We start from the raw sequence: 16424 nt of genomic DNA on the forward strand, positions 1-16424 counted from the left end.
CAGCTGAAGAATTATCCCACCATATCGCAGGCAAGCATGTATGTATGCATAGCATGCAGTTTTGACAGTTTCCAGACTAGTACATGCCTGCAGTACATTAAAGATGTATCAACTACTACTACTACTACTACTACTACTACTACTACTACTTTTTTAGTGTTTACCCGATCAACAGGTTTATTCCACTTTGTATCATGTTGTAACTACAGACCAAGAATTTGAATTTAGTGTTAGATTTTATTAGTTGCTTATTAACTGTTACAAACAGTCGAGGATTTTTTTTGTTTTAGGGCACAAAAACAACTAGTATCACACACACCCCTTGTCAAAACCAAAAAACACAAAGACAATGAGAGGAGTTAAAAATGACTACACATCAATCCAAATTGACAAAAGGGAAGATAGCTAAAAAACAGGGACATGGAGGAAGGTCTATAAAATAAGCCATAGAGAAATGAAGGTCTAGAACAAAAAATTAAAAGGCCTTCACCAGATAGCTACGACAGATAAAAAGTAAAGCATGGTCAACAGCCCACTCGTCATTCACTAAAATGGACAATAACTCAGATGGCTAACCTAAACGGGAATGTAAGCAGTTAAAAAAGAGGGGGGGGGGGGGCATTCGGCATTCGGTCAGGAAATGGTGGACAGTTAAAAGTTGTGCACAAAGTGGAAGTCATCCAAGCTGCTGGAAAAGGCTAATGACCTGGAGCTTGTTCCTATGAAGGGTGGGCCAGTGGGTGATGCCAAAGTGACATCACCTGCAAACGTACGGCAACACAGAGATCATGGGAGGGAGTGTAGAACAAGTGGGCTGAGGTACGAGGACTGCAGCCTTGACAGTAGTGTCAGCAGCCTCGTTTCCTGTCAGACCGACCTGACCAGGAACCCATATAAACATCATAATGACTCCATTAAGAGTGAGCAAGTGACAGCTTTCCTGGACCTGTTGCACTAAGGGATGGACAGTGTGCAGCACACAAAGGCTTTGAAGGGTGCTGAGAGGGTCTTAGCAGATGACACAACTGAAAATCCCATGTCACCGGATGTACTGCATAGCCTGAGACAACACAGAGAGCTCTACTGTAAATACTGTGCAGTGTTCTGGGAGCAGACACCGAAAAATGCTAGCGCCAATGACAAAAGCACACCCAACACCACAGTCAGGAAGAGTGTCATCAGTGTACACAAAGGTGCTATCGCGAATTCCATGTGAAGGTCACGAAATGAAGGCGCTAGAGAGAGACTGGAGTAGTGTCCACAGGAAGCAAATGAAGTCCAAGATGAACAAGGGACACTGCATGAAGCCAAGATAGGGAAGGGTTCACATCTACCAGGAAAGTTGCAGGGAGTATGCAGGTAAGCTGGCGGTGCAAGAGCCAAAAGTGAACTCCAGGGGTAATAGTGATCAAAAGAGTCTCATCGAAGGAGGCGGCATAGGATGGGTGTCCACACAAGGCAGACAAACAGTGTGCATATCTGCTGAGGAGAATGTCACAGTGGTAGGACAGTAATGGTTTGGCAGCTTCTGCATGCAGACACTCAACCGGGCTAGTGTAAAAGGTGCCATTGGTTAAGTGGATGCCATGATAGTGGATGGTATTGAGATGGCATCAGAGGGTCAGATGTGCAGATGCATAAACGAAATACCCCTAGTCTAGTTTCGAATGGACAAGAGACCGGTACAAATGGAGCAGGATGTTTCGAATCTACACCCCAAGAAGTACCACTGAGGACACACAGGACACTGAGTGACCCATGCAGTGGGATGCTAGGTATGACGTGTGGGTGGACCAAGAAAGTTTCCTATCAAGCATGAGTCCCAGGAATTTTGTAGTTTCAATGAATGGAAGAGCAACAGGCCCAAGATGTAAAGACAGTGGAAGAAACCAATTGCGCCACCAGAAATTCATACAAACGGTTTTGTCAGTTGAAAAATGAAAGCTATTGTCAATCCTCCAGACACTGCTGAAAACGCCGCTCAATGAGACAAGTCCATGGGAAACTGCAATAGATGGCAAAATCGTCAACGAAAAGGGAGCTGGAGATGCCCAGTGGGAGACAGGCCATTATAGGCTTAATTAATTTATTTATTTATTTAACCTGATCAGATTAGGGCCATCAGGCCCTGTCTTACATCGGACCAGTGTTCCACACATGCAGCATTTCACACATCAGAGTTACATCATGACCATAGTTTAAATGAGAATATTAGCTTACTCTAATGACAATATGAATAAAGAGTAGTGACTAAGACCTAATAAATTAAATGCTGGCAGTATTTTTACAGCAGGTGCTATACATACAGGTTATGATAAAAGCAATAATAATAACAGTAAAAAAATCAAATATTAATGACAAACATGAGAAGGATTGGCAATAGTAATGAAGGTTTATGCAGATGTGTGTAAAGTAGATGTTTACTAGTTTAGCGTGTTTTGGGGAATGGAGATTTAAGGAGGGGAAAAGAGGGAAGTAATGAGGTGAAGTGCATTCATGTACAGAGGAAGGCATTACTGTTGCTTAAGTAGATACGTCATTAACTGTTTTTTGAAGCTGGACATGCTTTTAAGTTCTCTAACATAACGAGGGAGGTTATTCCAGAGTCGGGTTCCCACTACTGTAAAGGACTTGGAGAAGGTGATTGAGCGATGCAGTGGAACGGAGAGGATTTTATTATAATGGGAACGTGTGTTTCTGTCATGTTGTTCCGACATGAGCGTTAGGGACGAGGAGAGATATGAGGGACAGTTTACATTTATAAGGCAGTAGATGAGACAGAGTGTATGGAAATCTCTGCGTTTGTCTGCACGCAGCCAGGGCAATTTTGCATATGCTGGTGAAATTTGATCAAAAAGTAGAATGTCACAAATATATCGGATGCAGGCAATCATGACCAGTTCTAGACGTCGGGAATTTTCCTGAGAGAGGCCTTGTAGGATAATCTCGCTGTAGTCAATGATTGGGAGTATAAGCGTTTGTACTAATTTCTTTTCCAGATCGAAAGGGAAGAGTTGTTTATATTTTTGTAGGACATGAAGGGGTGCTGATGCTTTTTTGCACACTGCAGTTACGTGCTCTGTCCAATTTAGATTTTCATCTATTATTACTCCCAAACTCTTTGCTGAGGGAGAGAAGTTAATATTTGTTCCATTTAGGATAAGAGGTGGTATGGATTCCCAATGTTTTGGGCTAATGAGCTTAGAGTGACCAACAAGTACCGTTTGGGTTTTAGATGGGTTTAGTTTTAGACATATGCCCTGTGCCCATTTTGACAGTGCATAGAGGTCAGTATTGAAATTTTCAATAGCTTTCTTGAGATTGCTTGGTTTCGCACTTAGATACAACTGAAGGTCATCAGCATACATATGGTATTTGCAATAGGTCAGAACCGATGACACATCGTTGACATACAGAGAGAAGAGTATAGGACCTAATACTGAGCCTTGGGGAACGCCTTACACTACCTGCCGCAATTGTGATTTTATATTCCCAGATAGGACGCATTGCTGACGAGACGTCATGTATGAGCGAAACCATTGCACTGCACTTCGTGAGAAATTTAGACTGCTAAGTTTGGCCAGTAAGATGTCAAAGTCGACAGTATCAAATGCTTTGCTGAAATCTAAGAAGCAAATGATATTCGCTTCTTGTCTGTCCATGGCAAGTTTCAGGTCATCTGTCACCTTTATCAGAGCAGATGTTGTGCTTCGATGTTTACGGAAACCTGATTGGTATTCGTCTAATAGGTTGTTAGTAGTGAGGTATATGGTGAGCTGCCGGCCCCGGTGGTCTCGCGGATCTAAGCGCGCAGTCCGGAACCGTGCGACTGCTACGGTCGCAGGTTCGAATCCTGCCTCGGGCATCGATGTGTGTGATGTCCTTAGGTTAGTTAGGTTTAAGTAGTTCTAAGTTCTAGGGGACTAATGACCACAGTAGTTGAGTCCCATAGTGCTCAGAGCCATTTTGATGGTGAGCTGGTCATGAACTATATATTCTAAGGCCTTTGATAGTGTAGGAAGAAGGCAGATGGGGCGGTAGTCAGAGGGTGCTGTGGCTATGTCCTTTATAGGCAGTGGCTTAATTTGTCCCAGTTTCCAGGCCTCAGGGAAAACACTTGCGATTAATGAATAATTGAAAATGTCTGTTACAGAGGGCAGTAGTTGGTCAATAATAAGTTTTACCATCTGGACAGTGATACCATCATGTCCAGTAGATGCTGATCTAATCCGCAGTATGGCTTTCTTGACAGTACTGCAAGTGACGTGCTGTAGATAGAATTTTTCTTTGCTACAGTCGTTCAACCCCATGAAGTAATCAATGATTCTCTGTGTTTTCTGCGGTACAATTTTGGTTGTAGGTAACATGAAGAAACGGTTTAGTTCTTCAGCTGCAACTTTTATTTTGCCTAAACCGAGACTACGAAGATTTTTCCACAGGATAGCTGGTCTACATCTATTGTCAGCTAATGTACGGGCATGTCTAAGCTTAGCGTTTCTCACTGCTTGACTGACTTTGTTTCGTTTCTGCTTGCATACAGCATGATTTTCAGGTGTATGGCGTATCTTGTATGCTCGATGTGCAACATCTCTGAGATTCATGAGCTGTTTTAGTTCATCAGTCAGCCAGGGTGCAGGTTGCCTTTTTACTTTTCTGGTCTTTATTGGAGCATATTTGTCATACAGTTGAGTAATTTTGTTAGTGAAATCCTGGAGTTTGTTGTTTATGTCCATGAGGGGAGTAGAGGTCATCCCCCAAACTATTTCTTGTGCCTCAGTTTCGAGGTCAGGCAAATTTATGCGTTTGAGGTCTTGGTGTGTAGACAGTTTTTGTTTCTTTCTAGGACATTCTAGTGAATACGTCATGGAAATGATGTCATGGGCAGCCATGCCAGGCACAGACATTTGAGAGGTGCGGATTATTCTGTTTGGAGATTTCGTTGCGAATATATCAATGAAAGTGTGACTGGTAGCCGTGTGATGAGTAGGTGCCAGCTCAAGTAGTGTCATATTTGAGGAAGAAAGCATCCTCTTAAATTTCCCAGTGGAAGGACTACTGCACAGAAAATTAATGTTAGTGTCACCTGCTATAATTACAAGTTCATATGATGATTCGAGACTAGAGAGGGCAGTTTCGAAGCAGGCGAACCCACCTACTTTAGGAGGTTTGAAAAGGACACATATTAAGCACTTTCTGTTAAGTGATTTGATCTCTATGAACATATATTCCACTTGTTTATCTACATTGTTGTCGGATGTGTGTAGTACTGTAGGTGACAAATCAGAGCATATGTAAGCCCCTACTCCGCCCCCTCGTCTGTTGCATCTGTCGTGCCTGTGGAAGATATAGCCATCTAGGTTTACGGAAGTTGTAGGAATACTTGGTTTGAGCCAAGTCTCTGACAAAAGTATTACGTGTATATCAGCAGTTTGAAATATATATTTGAACTCGTAGAAGTGAGCTGGCAGAGACTGGACATTTGCATGTGCAATATGCAACTTGGTGCGTTCGGGTGTTGATTGTCCGAGGAGGTTGCCGACCGATGTTTGCGGGTCGTGGTTGGCGGTGACAAGAGGGTCTGGCATGAGGAATGCAGAAGGCGTGTGAAGGAGGGGGGTGAGGGACTGTCCTCCCAGTTCTATGCCGTGAAAATTCCCTGTTGGTTGGGCTTCATCCATAGTTCGTTGAATACTACTGTTTGTGTATGGAGAACACATCAGTTGGTTACACGACACTGTATACAGCCTGCCTTCCGCAAACACCGTGTGGGATGAAGCCCAACCAACACAGAATTATATGCATTGAGCAAAAATAATAGTGGTATGTAATATACAAACCATGAGAGTTAAGCCATTACTTGTAACTTTTTATGACATCATCTAACAATGTACTTCTTGTATTCTTAGCATTGAGAATGGCTAGCTTCTAGCCGAAATCTAGATCTGCATAATAAAATTTAAAAAGGATGACTGATCATTGCAATCTATAATTTATAAGAATTCAGAGTTCCATAGCCCTCAATACAAACAGGATGACCATGGAGAAGTGAAGTGGCAAGCAGTAGTTGTGTTTGAGAATCAGAAATAGTCTCCAAAAACAAAGTGCCATTACATAAACGAGAGCAGGATTTCACAGGGCTGGCAATTGCATTAAGTCCTTTCTGAATTAGAAATGAATTTACCATTGCAAAGGACTGAACGTCTTCAGTACGTGAAACCACAAGGAACGGTGGTGCAGCTGTGAGGGTCTTTGAATTGAGAGCTTCATTCCATTTACGTCTGGTAGACATGGACTGCAAAGATGATAATTGGTTCATTGTGACAAAATCCTCCATGTTTGCCAGCATCTCCGATGGTTCGCTCCTTCCAACTGGACGCCCCCTCTACAAGGGGATGCACCCACCTTATGTGAATGTTCACAGCTTCAGTCATACCTCCCAAACACCTGACAGATGGACCAATCAACAATTTGGAGAGGTAGCAGCTAGGCAATCACATCTCCCTCAGCCTGGCCTGTATCAGGAGGTGCTTGCGAATTCTACATGTCGACCCGAGGCTGGGAATTACGCGTTACCCAGTCACCTGTTACAAGTTGGATGGGTGGGGGCCGGCCTTCTGGAGCACACAGAGAGGAAGAAGAAAAATAGGAACCTCAAACACTGAAGTGAAAGTTGGATAGGAGAAGGGGAATGGAAAAATAAAGAAGGAACGAAAGACAGTGGAGAGACTGATGATATCAGCAACTGAATATGCAGGACACATTTCCAACAACATCCCAGACATGTTCCCCAAGGAAGGGGAAGAGGGGAAAAAGAATAGCAAGGGGATAGACGTGCAGCACAAATGGGAAAAGATACTGCAAACGCTGGAGCCCCATGGTAGCCAAGCACGAATCCGGCAAAGAGTGGTGAGCCCCCTGGGGGTGGTTGTGGTGTGTGTGTGTGTGTGTGTGTGTGTGTGTGTGTGTGTGTGTGTGTGTGTGTGTGTGTGTAGGTTCACAGAAACAATAATTTCAGTATTGCTGGTTACTCTGTTGTTTATAGCCCAAAAGCTGGATTGTCCAGTAGAAGAGGTTCAAAGCTTTCTGTGGTGTTTTATGTAGTACACTTCTTTCATCTGCAAAGTATAATGGTTCTCTGAGCATTTACACTCAGGCTGAAGTCATCTCTATACATAAAAGGCGATGTTCCCGACCGACCGACTCATAACCACCCAGCACAAATCACTAAGGATAGAAACTTGAGGTTTGGAGAGGGTGTGGATCTTATACTGTAGGCAACATTTAAGAAGGAATTGTCAAAATTCCACTCCTAAGGGAATAAAGGCTTTTTGAAAGTATGTTGCTATTAACAGAATTTTGAATCTAGAAATGTGGAAAGAGGTATTTAGTTTGTCAGTCAGAAAATAAAAAATATCTGTTTCAGTATTTTTGGAAATTAGACCACTAAGGGTGTAAAAATAAGGGGTTACAGTTTTTAAAATAAATAATTGCTAAAGAACTACTAAAGTTTTCTAGACTACATCTAAGACAGTTGGTATTTATTTGACTTCTCATTTAGAAATTAAAAAAATGTGTGTCTCAGTGTTTCTGGAATTCAATCACTAAGGTAGTGCAACAGGGATGAATATTTAAGAAATATTTCATTAAATTAAAAAAAATTTAAAGCTTTATTTATGAAAATTGGTATTTCACTTCTTGGTTAGATGTAAAGAAATATTTGTCACGGTATGAAAGTTGCTACGGAAGTATCTCCGCAAGAACGCAAAAGGCATGATTAACAAAAGGCATGATTAACAAAAACTTTGGACTCCAGCTACAAGATTCGCTTTCTGGTGAGAAGTACATTCAGAAAAGAGCATGCTTGTATGGCCTTGATTAGTGTGGAGAGCTTAGAGGGTGTTGCAATTTACGAACAATATAAAAATTCGATTAAATAAAAACAAAACACAAAAATCTCTGCAGGCCATGCACTGATTGAAGCAGCAGACACTAAGCAAGTTGATATATATAGGAGGAATAGCTGAGCTCCCAGTACCAAGAGCTTAGACACACCTTGCTTGCTATTCTACTTCCATATGGAACTTCAGTTACTGAATGAGTTGATAGTCAGTGTACACCAGAGTGTCTTTCTGTGAGCAACTGATGTGGGACTATACAATCAATTTGTTTGCCACTCCTCTGGTAACACACTAATCAATTTTTATAAAGAATATTTTATGACCCACTACATCAAAAGCATTTGATATATCTATAAATATGCCTATAGTGGTTTGTTTTGCCAAAAGATCTTGTATTTATTAATGCAGTTATATACAGCCTTTGTGTAGATCTTTTGTACCTAAACTCATACTAAGATATACTGATATTATACTCAGTATACTTTTTTATTAGTGAAGCTCATCAGTTTTTTGTGCACGATTTTTTTTCATCTAATTTAAAGACGCAGGGTGAAATTGTGATGGGCTGACAACTGCTCATGTTCCTTTCTTTAGCCGTTTGAAAATGGAAATTATTTAAAATACTTTCAATGATCTGGGAAATAAACTGTCTGGAAAGAGCAGTCACAGAGGTTAGTTTGTGGTTCTGCTATAGTATGCACACCTTTCTTGAAGATGGTTGCTGGAATACGATCATTCAGTCAGTCACATGTTCATGATATTTTATGCACCATCACATTTATGTTTCTATAGAACTAATTTTGGCTGTCTCAAATGACCAACCGCAGACCAGTTTACTTAAGGAAATTTGTCCTAACAATATAAATAAAAGATGGAAGAAAAGGACACAAACAATTATTGGTCTATCACAATTTCACCCTGCTGCTCTTAAGTAATTGAAAAAATTAAGTACAAAAAACTGATGGGCATCATTGACAAAAAGTAATGTACTGAGGATGTAATGGAAATAATGTACTATATGTGTTTTGACTCATCAGACCTACACAAACGACTGCAAAAGACTGCGTTAACAAAATACTGTAAGATACTACATGCTATGCAAAATATTCCACCATCACAGGCTGTGACATGGTCGCGAACTGAACAGAAATCCGAAAATAGAATTAATTTCCTTTACTTCACATCTATGGTCACAAATTTTTTATGTCATCAGACTACTAGTTTCAATCTGTAATGACCATCTTCAGATCTGCTTTATATATCATGTCTAATATATTGGAGCCATAGTGGCATCCATCAAGTGTAAGACAGATGGTGTATTTGAAGAATGAGAAGAAGAAATAATTTTGTCCCACATGAATGCCCAAAAAGGAAGAACTATTCTATCTGCCAAGAAAATTTCAAGACAAAGATAATATTTCAAAGCCAGTCACCACTGCCACCGCCACTATGTAGTTGCCCCTACCGGCAGGGTTTGCTTATAACACAATCAGCTCTATCTTAATTCTGAAATATATGTTAGAGCATTATAATAGGCACAACATCCTGGGAGATTTTCAGCATGGTTTCAGAAGTGGTCCTAGCACCGTGACTGCAACACCTCAATTTATGCTAAAAGCTCTTGACAAAATTGATGAAGGCATGCAAGTAGCTGGAGTTTTCCTAGACCTATCAAAGGCTTTTGATAGGGTTGATCATAAGGTACTTCTGTCAAAACTGGCCAGAGATGACATAAGTGGAAAATTTTTGCACTTCATCACATCATATTTAAAAAAAACAGAAGACAGTGTACCTCAATCTCACACAATAGTGGAGAAACATTAAAAAGTTATACATCAAGGGTCAGGAGTATTAAATTTGGTGTGACTCAGGGATCGATAATTGGTCCCTTCCTTTTTATGTGTTACGTCAATGACTTCCCAAAGATAGTAAAAAATGATACCTTCATTAAAATTTATGCAGATGACACTTCAGGCCTTTGTTGGGGAAATGATATTCTTAATCTCGGCATAGAGGTAAAAAAATTTATGGATATTGCAAAGGAAAAGTTTGAAAATGACCATCTGAAAGTCAGCTTACAAAAAACAAATATAATCCCCTTCAACGTTGGTGATTTGCAAACCTGTATTGATTCTGAAGATAGTAATATCGTAGGGAAAATCTGCAGTGAGTAAATTCCTAGGTATATGCATAGATAACTAACTATTATGGACACAACAAATTGACAATGTACGTGCAAGGCTATCATCTAGCCTGTATGTTTTAAGAAGAACAGCTGCATATGTCAATACCCAAACAATGAGGATGAAGTATTTTGGTTTAATACATCCATTTCTAGCATATGGTCTTGAACTGTGGGGCGGGGCTTCCAAAACTCATGTAGACCGAGTATTTGAACTCCAGAAAAAAGCCTTGAGAATATTACGCAAAAAAGATGCTAGAACATCATGTAAGGAATTGTTTATAGAATTTAAAATTCTGACTATCTATTCAATGCATATGTTTGAAACAATAGTATTAACTGTATAAGATACGAAATATACCTGTCGTAATGCAGAAATTCATTATCACAATATTATACAAAATTACCATATGATTACCATATGATACACAGAAGACTGAAAGTCCATATATTAATGGACCAAAATACTTCAATGCACTGCCAAATGAACTGAAGGTAATAACTGGAGAGATATCCAAAAAAACATCTAAAATCGTGGCTCATTGTGGAGTGCTTCTATAGCCTACTGTAGAAACTAAAATCTAAAGTATTATTATGTCAAATAATTTGGACGACATTCTTAAGTTCCTATTATAAAGTAAAATTAGATTGTGTGCTGTTGTATTGTACTGCCAATCGCTATGAATGTAACAACATGTTTCACGCACGCCCACGCGCACGCGCACACTGTTAAAGCAGGCTCAGACATGGTAATTGGACGTCTCTATAGGCCCCCTGGCTCAGCAGTTGTTGTGGCTGAACATCTGAAGGATAATTTGGAGAATATTTCGAGTAGATTTCCCCACCATGTTATAGTTCTGGGTGGAGATTTTAATTTGCCGGATATAGACTGGGAGACTCAAAAGTTCATAACAGGTGGCAGGGACAAAGAATACATTGAAAATTTTTAAGTGCTTTATCTGAAAACTACCTTGAGCAGTTAAACAAAGAACCAAATCGTGGCGATAACATATTAGACCTTCTGGTGACAAACAGACCCGAACTATTTGAATCAGTTAATGCAGAACAGGGAATCAGCGATCATAAAGCGGTTACTGCATCAATGATTTCAGCCGTAAATAGAAATATTAAAAAAGGTAGAAAGATTTTTCTGTTTAGCAAAAGTGACAAAAAGCAGATTACAGAGTACCTGATGGCTCAACACAAAAGTTTTGTCTCAAGCACAGATAGTGTTGAGGATCAGTGGACAAAGTTCAAAACCATCGTACAATATGCATTAGATGAGTATGTGCCAAGCAAGATCGTAAGAGATGGGAAAGAGCCACCGTGGTACAACAACCGAGTTAGAAAACTGCTGCGGAAGCAAAGGGAACTTCACAGCAAACATAAACATAGCCAAAGCCTTGCAGACAAACAAAAATTACGCGAAGTGAAATGTAGTGTGAGGAGGGCTATGTGAGAGGCTTTCAATGAATTCGAAAGTAAAGTTCTATGTACTAACTTGGCTGAAAATCCTAAGAAATTTTGGTCCTATGTCAAAGCAGTAGGTGGATCAAAACAAAATGTCCAGACACTCTGTGACCAAAATGGTACTGAAACAGAGGATGACAGACTAAAGGCCGAAATACTAAATGTCTTCTTCCAAAGCTGTTTACAGAGGAAGACTGCACTGTGCTTCCTTCTCTAGATTGTCGCACAGTTGACAAAATGGTAGATATCGAAATAGACGACGGAGGGATAGAGAAACAATTAAAATCGCTCAAAAGAGGAAAGGCCGCTGGACCTGATGGGATACCAGTTCGATTTTACACAGAGTGCGCGAAGGAACTTGATCCCCTTCCTGCAGCGGTGTACCGTAGGTCTCTAGAACAGCGAAGCATTCCAAAGGATTGGAAAACGGCACAGGTCATCTCCGTTTTCAAGAAGGAACGTCGAACAGATATGCAGAACTATAGAAATATATCTCTAACGTCGAACAGTTGTAGAATTTTGGAACACGTATTATGTTCGAGTATAATGACTTATCTGGAGAACAGAAATCTACTCTGTAGGAATCAGCATGGGTTTCGAAAAAGACGGTCGTGTGAAACCCAGCTCGTGCTATTCATCCACGAGACTCAGAGGGCCATAGACACGGGTTCACAGGTAGACGCCGTGTTTCTTGACTTCCGCAAGGCGTTCGATACAGTTCCTCACAGTCGTTTAATGAACAAAGTAAGAGCATATGGACTATCAGACCAATTGTGTGACTGGATTGAAGAGTTCCTAGATAACAGAACGCAGCATGTCATTCTCAATGGAGAGAAGTCTTCCGAAGTAAGAGTGATTTCAGGTGTTCCACAGGAGAGTGTCATACGACCATTGCTATTCACAATATACATAAGTGACCTTGTGGATGACATCGGAAGTTCACTGAGACTTTTTGCAGATGATGCTGTGGTGTATCGAGAGGTTGTAACAATGGAAAACTGTGCTGAAATGCAGGAGGATCTGCAGTGAATTGACGCATGGTGCAGGGAATGGCAATTCAATCTCAATGTAGAAAAGTGTAATGTGCTGCGAATACATAGAAAGATAGATCACTTATGTATCTACAAAATCACAGGTCAGCAACTGGAAGCAGTTAATTCCATAAATTATCTGGGAGTACGCATTAGGAGTGATTTAAAATGGAATGATCACATAAAGTTGATCGTCGGGAAAGCAGATGCCAGACAGATTCATTGAAAGACTCCTAAGGAAATGCAATCCGAAAACCAAGGAAGTAGGTTACAATACACTTGTTCGCCCACTGCTTGAGTACTGCTCAGCAGTGAGGCATCCGTACCACATAGGGTCGATAGAAGAGATAGAGAGGATCCAACGGAGAGCAGCGCGCTTTGTTACAGGACCATTTAGTAATCGCGAAAGCGTTACGGAGATGACAGATAAACTCCAGTGGAAGACTCTGCAGGAGAGACGCTCAGTAGCTCGGTACGGGCTTTTGTTAAAGTTTCGAGAAAATACCTTCACCGAAGAGTCAAGCTGTATATTGCTCCCTCCTACGTATATCTCGCGAAGAGATCATGAGGATAAAATCAGAGAGATTAGAGCCCACACAGAGGCATACCGACAATCCTTCTTTCCACGAACAATACGAGACTGGAATAGAAGGGAGAACCGATAGAGGTACTCAGGGTACCCTCCGCCACACACCGCCAGGTGGCTTACGGAGAATGGATGTAGATGTAGATGTAGATAATTGTGCTGTTCCCTGTCATCTCCTTGTATAATCTTAAAGAATCTCTTTTGTTTCCTCATATATGCACCTCACCTAAGAGGCATAAACTTTTAATATCATCATCAGTTTTCCCCGTCAACAATATTCTGGCCTTTATCACTCTCTCATTTATTCCAAATACTTCCTCTTTCAGTCCAACTCTCACTACTTCCCAACTCCATTTTTGGTGTCCTCCTCTCCATCTACCTATTATAGTCTAAACCCATTCCTCAATTCACACTTACCTTCATATCTCCATTACGTTTGTGTGACCCTGTAACACATTCAGTTTTTATTTTTCCATTGTGCAAACAAGATTTTCCAATTTTCCTTCCAGAGTTGGACTCTTTGATGTTCCAAATTATAATTCATGCCCATTTCTCTGTCATATACCTTTAAATCCAATTTTTGTAATGGAACTTGTTCCATTTTGGAGAGCTCCTATTTACCCACTGTTGGTTTGTGGTAATAACAGCTTCACCAGAGTGTCACTTTGACAGCAGTTCTGAGTGCTTCTGTATGGCCTCCACAGTTACTGTACCAGTCGTGGAGCACATGGCCCCCATTGCACTTCACTCTGCTGGCAGTCCCTTGCTTCACGCTGTTGCCTATGTTCCAAAACTTGGGTATGGGTTTGGACTTTGAGAAAGTTATGGAGTATAAAACAAAAATTTCAAGTATGATGCAATAAAACTTTCACAACAGGAGTAGCAGAAGTAACTGACAAGAACATCAAACACAGTGGCTCTCAGTTACGTAGTCACTCCTTGTATGAAATTCCAAACTGCGATGCTGCCTCGTGGTGAGTTAAGGTGTTGCGATCCTTGAAGTTTCAAAAACTGACCATGAACTTTACGGTACACTTTTGCACACTCATCAAAACATGGCACTGGAGTAGTGAGGCAACAAAGTTTCTTTGAGTCCTCTAGCATTTGTAGGTGAGAATTCATCGAATTCAACTGAATACCAACGGGTTGGTTCCTGGTTGTTCCTCCATGACGACACCCCAGCCCACAAAGTGAAGATTGTGCATGAATGTTTGACCATAAAATTGATCAAAGTCCTGGGTCACCACTGTATTCACCACATTTGGCCCCCAGCCAACTTCTGCTTGTTCCCCAAATTGAAGTTGGCAATGAAAGGACACCATTATGACACTGTTAAAGGATGTACAAGAAAACTGTACTGTAGTACTGAATGCAACTCCAAAAAAGGTTTACAGTGACTGTTTCAAAAGACTTTTAAAATGATGTCTGCAGTGATTTGTTTCAGGGGAAAGAGTATTTTGAATAAATAAAGTGATCCTGTGAACATAATCCATAACTTATTTTCCTAACAGAAGTGGAACAACTGTGTACATCTGTTGACTGACAGCAAGGAGGAGAAATGGAGGAATAAAAAGGTTTTATCAAACTTACGCAAATTCACAGTCATTAATGGCACGGTCAATTACAATTTCCAAGCCAGCGGCATCAATATCTTCCGAAATCTGATTATGGCCCAAAAGTACATTATAAATTACCATTGAAGAATAGCTGGCAACTTTCTGATTTTCATGCTGCAAGAATTTCCTGTAATGAAGATTATTGGGGTCAGGTAAAGAATTAAATAAGGAAAAAACACATTCTAACTAACTAAAACCAACACAGCAGAACATCAAAAAACATACCAGGCACAGACTTCAAAGATGAAATGGTTGCAAATTGTACACATCAAAATTGTATCAGTTTTATCTTACTGTAACTGAAGAAATGTCAGTAGTTCATATATAGTTACAATGATTTCTTTTATCTTATTCTGCAAAGATCAGACACAAATCTATCACCTAGTACACACACAAATGAAAATAAGCAGTATACCTAGTCATAATCTGCAAATCATGTTCTTAAATAAATGTGTCCAAAATGCCTACAAATGAAATAGCTACTGTCAACTCCTAAAAAAGTATTATTATTTAGTACCAGGGTGCTCCACAACAACACTGTCATGGCCATTACAAAAATAACTAGCAAGATATGTAGTTCAACATTCTCAAATCAATACACTAACAATATAAAAACCAACTCACAATATTACTTAGTCTCTCTCTCTCTCTCTCTCCCTCCCTCTCTCAGACACACGCACACACACACACACACACACACACACACACACACACACACACACACACACTCACACTCTCTCTCTCTCTCTCTCTCTCTCTCTCTCTCTTCACTTAGCACTCAGAAAATATATTGAGATATTAAAATTTTCATGCCTTCTGAATCAGGTGCAGTAACACGTACTCCACATAATCTTAAAAACACGAATCTTGTTCATCTGATTGTCAGATCCAGATTAGACAGTAAACAGGTTTCTACCTTCATCAAATGTAAAACATATGTATTTTAAAAGTAATTTGCATAAATCCATGTGTCCAGAAATCCGACAGAATCATGTCTCCCTCCCTTGCCATCTTCAATGGAGAACAGAGTTCTGTATCATTGGCACTTGTTTCTCAAATGGGTATTATCACTGTGCAGACAGGAGTTCTTAAGGGAAGTGGAGTAGGTGAAGACTTTCAAGATACTACTACAGATCATTTGCTTCCAAGATCTTATGATCAAAAGAGATCTGTACTATAAACTGAATATGCATCTGGCATGTGAATTTCAAGGACAAACCCGAAAGTTCAACAAAGCAGCCTGTAATAAACTAATCTGACACAGCAGAAGAGGAAAACTTTCAACAAACCTACAGAACACCCACATGACTGGATACAATTGGTTGGACAAACTGGGAAGAAATGCATTTAACTGGCATTGAAATACAGAGAAACAATTTTCTTGATTACACGGCCCTCTTGAAAACCCAATTACAAAAATGCACCAAATATGATGGTGGTAATCCATTCCAAAGGAGTCAGGTCAGGTGGCTTACATTCAAAAAATACCAGCCAGGGATTGTTCTTTACAAAATATTGCCGGAAAAAGATTAACCATTTAATACTGAGCTCCAGGAGTGGGGAAAACAGCAAATATTGAAACCTCTTCTGAAGTATTCCTGACCATGCAACATTTCACCTAAGAAAAAGATAGATTTGCGG

General features: G+C 40.3%; 1 protein-coding gene across 1 annotated transcript in view; it reads right to left on the reverse strand.

Annotated features, from left to right (window-relative positions):
- LOC126271970 (ataxin-10) overlaps positions 1 to 16424 on the reverse strand; it is a 91460-nt gene that overhangs the window by 39150 nt on the left and 35886 nt on the right. Inside the window, exon 3 of the mRNA XM_049974429.1 lies at positions 14758 to 14910. Within this exon, the coding sequence (XP_049830386.1) occupies positions 14758 to 14910 (153 nt within the window). The remainder of the gene's footprint in view (positions 1 to 14757; positions 14911 to 16424) is intronic.

The sequence above is a fragment of the Schistocerca gregaria genome, chromosome 5, assembly GCF_023897955.1.
Source record: "Schistocerca gregaria isolate iqSchGreg1 chromosome 5, iqSchGreg1.2, whole genome shotgun sequence".
Taxonomy (NCBI): Eukaryota; Metazoa; Arthropoda; class Insecta; order Orthoptera; family Acrididae; genus Schistocerca; species Schistocerca gregaria.